At 59.9% G+C, this 2977-nt stretch overlaps 1 protein-coding gene across 1 annotated transcript; it reads right to left on the bottom strand.

The window, feature by feature from the left end:
• LOC136514974 (uncharacterized) lies at positions 1–1179 on the bottom strand. The gene has a single exon (XM_066508671.1). It carries the CDS (start codon positions 1135–1137, stop codon positions 70–72), a length of 1068 nt encoding a protein of 355 aa, XP_066364768.1. The 5' UTR covers positions 1138–1179; the 3' UTR covers positions 1–69.
• Positions 1180–2977: the final 1798 nt, after the last annotated feature.

Here is a 2977-nt window from a genome sequence, read left to right as displayed (position 1 = left end):
TAGATCGATCGATCGAACAAACAAGCTAACGTACGGCGACGGATGGATGGGTCGGGGTCGGTCATGAGCTCAGGGCTCGTCGCTGCCCAGTACGGCCTCCCAGACGTCCTCGAAGGCGGCGAGGATGGCCGGGTGGTGGCGCGGCGAGTTGAGGGACAGGTACCACACCAGGAGCTCGCTGAGCGCGTCGGCGCCGCGGATGCGCCGCCCGGCCACCATCTCCGCCATGGAGCTCCGGAAGTCGGCGTACGGGTTGCGCGACAGCTTCACCACCGCCGTGCTGCCCGCGGCCGCAGACGACGCCACGGCGCTGCCGCACCCGCACCTACTGCCATCACCCGGCTTCCTCTCCTCCTTCTTCTTCCCGCGGTGCTCGCCCGCCGGCGGCCGGAACGCGTCGGCGGTGGCGGGTTGCCTGCTGTGCACGGGCCTCGGCGGCGGCGGCAACGGCGGCGGCGGCGGTTTTTTCTTTCCGCGCCGTGGTCTTGTGCCGCCGCCGCTGCCGCCGTTTTTATTGGTGGTGCTGTACAGGTCGGAGGCGGAGTCGGAGGAGAAGCTAAGGCTGCGGGAAGAGAAGAGCGTGTACGACCTCGCCCTGCCCGCCGGCCCCTCCTCCTCCCCCTCCCCGTCGCTGCTGAACGGCGCGGCCTCGCCGTCGGTGTCGGTATCAGTGGCCGACGACGACCAGCTCCATCCGTAGCCGTACGAATGCGAGCGCGGCAGCCTGGTCCTCCCACCCCCACCGCCCTTTCCCTTGCTCCTCATCGGCACCGGCGCCGAAGGCTGCAGGACCGCGGCGGCGGCGGCGGCAACCGACGAGCGCCCGGAGCATTCGATGGAGATGTGGACGAGCGCCCGCGTGCCGCGGCGCGGGTGACGCTGGCGGCTGCTGCTTCCGCCGCCGCCGACGGCCCCGGACGGCCGCGGGTCGTGGGCGCCCCGGGGACGAGCGCGAGCAGGACGAGGCGGTTCTGCCGCGGCGTTGGTGGTCGTGGGCGTGGCGAGGCCGATGAAGGGGGTGGCCGAGGTGGTGGTGGCGGCGCACGACGTGTGTAGGAGCATCTGCGCCAGCCGCTGCCTCAGCCGGCCGCCCACGCCCACGCCGGCCTGCTTGTCGTGGCGGCGGCTCTTGTCCATGGAGGAGAAGCAACTCGATGGCACGACACAGTGCAGGCGATCGTTCGCGTCTTGTGGTCTCTGCGTCTCGCGATGGCGCGGAGGGGTTTAAATAAAACACTTCGTTATCTGATTTATTTATGTATTTTTGTTGTTCATTCACTCAATTTTACAGTAGTAGTTTCACTGTAGAAAAAGAAACTATGAGTCATCTTTTTAAGGCTTTGTTTGGATGCTGTCAGATTCATCTCAATCCATGTGTGTTTTTGGATTAGGATGAAATTAAGTTATACTCCAATCCACCCAACACACTTGGATTGAGACGAATCCGACTATATTCAAACAAAGTCTAATCGGTCTAATCCGTTGTTTAATTAATAAGACCATTATCTAAAAATTCCAGACAGTTGAAATATTAGCTAATTAACTCCCGCTGCACGTGTCCTGTAGGTAATCACCAAGCGGATTTGCCGCGAACTTGTTTCCATTTCTGCCTGGAATATGATTAATTTTGGCAATCTCGCGAGTAAAGTTTTCCAAACGGGCCAAGCCCGCTGGACCGACACGAGCACGGTACGAATTGGCCCGGTACGAAAACGGCCTGGCCCGGCAGCTATCGTGCCCGTGCCTGGGCCGCAATGCCAGCACGATGGCACGGCACGAGCACAGCCCGCTTCAACGGCCGGCACGGGGGGCGGCACGGCCTCGAGCCGTTGGATGGAGCCCCCCCTGCCTGCTGACTGTTGGATCTAGGGGTCGGGTGGGATGGCTTTATAAGCCAGTCACCGCTCCAGGCTCCCCACCTTTCCAAACACTAGCTCATTCCGTCCCCATTCCAGCCGCATGGCCGCATCGAGCTCTCCCATTGACTGAAACCCTAGCCGCTCTCCTCTCTTCTTCCCGCCGTCCGGTGGCTGGTTAAGGCGGCAATTGCTGGCATGGGCACACGACACTTCTACACCACTCTTCCTTCTCCCTGACCGTCGATGTAGCTTTCTCGTCGAGATCCACCACCGTTCGTCTTCGTCTCTGTCTCGTCGCTCTCATCGACCTCGCCGGAGTCCAGCATCATTGGGGCTCTGCTCTCATGCGTTGAGGTACCAGGGTGTCGGGTCTCCGTGACGTCGTCGTCGCCATTGTCTCTGGTGCTCTGTCAAGAGAGGTGAGCCGTAACCCTAGATCTATTCGTTTTTGTTCTTCTTCTTGATTTCTTCATGATCTTCTATTAACCCTAGGTGTTCTTGTTGTTCTTGGTTTTGGTAGGCGTTGGCGTTGAGGGACCGGAGGCCGGCGACGACGAGATGTCGGACAAGCAGGAGGACATCGATCTCTCCATGACCATCAACGACGAGCTACGCCTCTGCGGGATGACCGGAGACGACGAGGACGATGTCGCTGGGGATGTCGAGGAGCTCTTCGGCCGTCGTGCTGCCGACGAACTCTACGGCCGTACTGCTGCTGACCCACTTCCCGTCGATGACACTGATGCCCCCAACACCGGCGGCGCCGTCCAGGACGACGGCTCCAGCAGCAGGCCTAACCGCCCTCCTACCTCAGTATGCTAGGAAGATTTTGAGAAGCTCACCAAGAAGGTAAATGGTAAGGTTGTCAGGTATGGCGCTCGGTGTCTTCACTACCGTAAGTAGTATTCTGCGTACTCTAGATTTGGGACTGGCCACCTTCTCCGTCATCAAGACTCTTGCCCTAAGAAGCGTGAGAAATGTCGCATGGCTCAGTCCCACATTAGTTTCAATAAGGACGGTACTATACGTAATTGGGAGTATTCGGCTGAGGTTGCTCGTGTTCAGCTTGTTCGTTTGCTTGCTAGGTTAGATCTTCCCCTCCGTCTTGGGGAAACTGA

Source organism: Miscanthus floridulus, chromosome 17 (genome assembly GCF_019320115.1).
Source record: "Miscanthus floridulus cultivar M001 chromosome 17, ASM1932011v1, whole genome shotgun sequence".
In the NCBI taxonomy this organism is placed as follows: Eukaryota; Viridiplantae; Streptophyta; class Magnoliopsida; order Poales; family Poaceae; genus Miscanthus; species Miscanthus floridulus.
This window is presented reverse-complemented; position numbering and strand designations above follow the sequence as displayed.

Excerpts from the sequence above, each read along its gene's own strand:
- LOC136514974 (XM_066508671.1), bottom strand. The coding sequence starts at position 1,137 with ATGGACAAGAGCCGCCGCCACGACAAGCAGGCCGGCGTGGGCGTGGGC.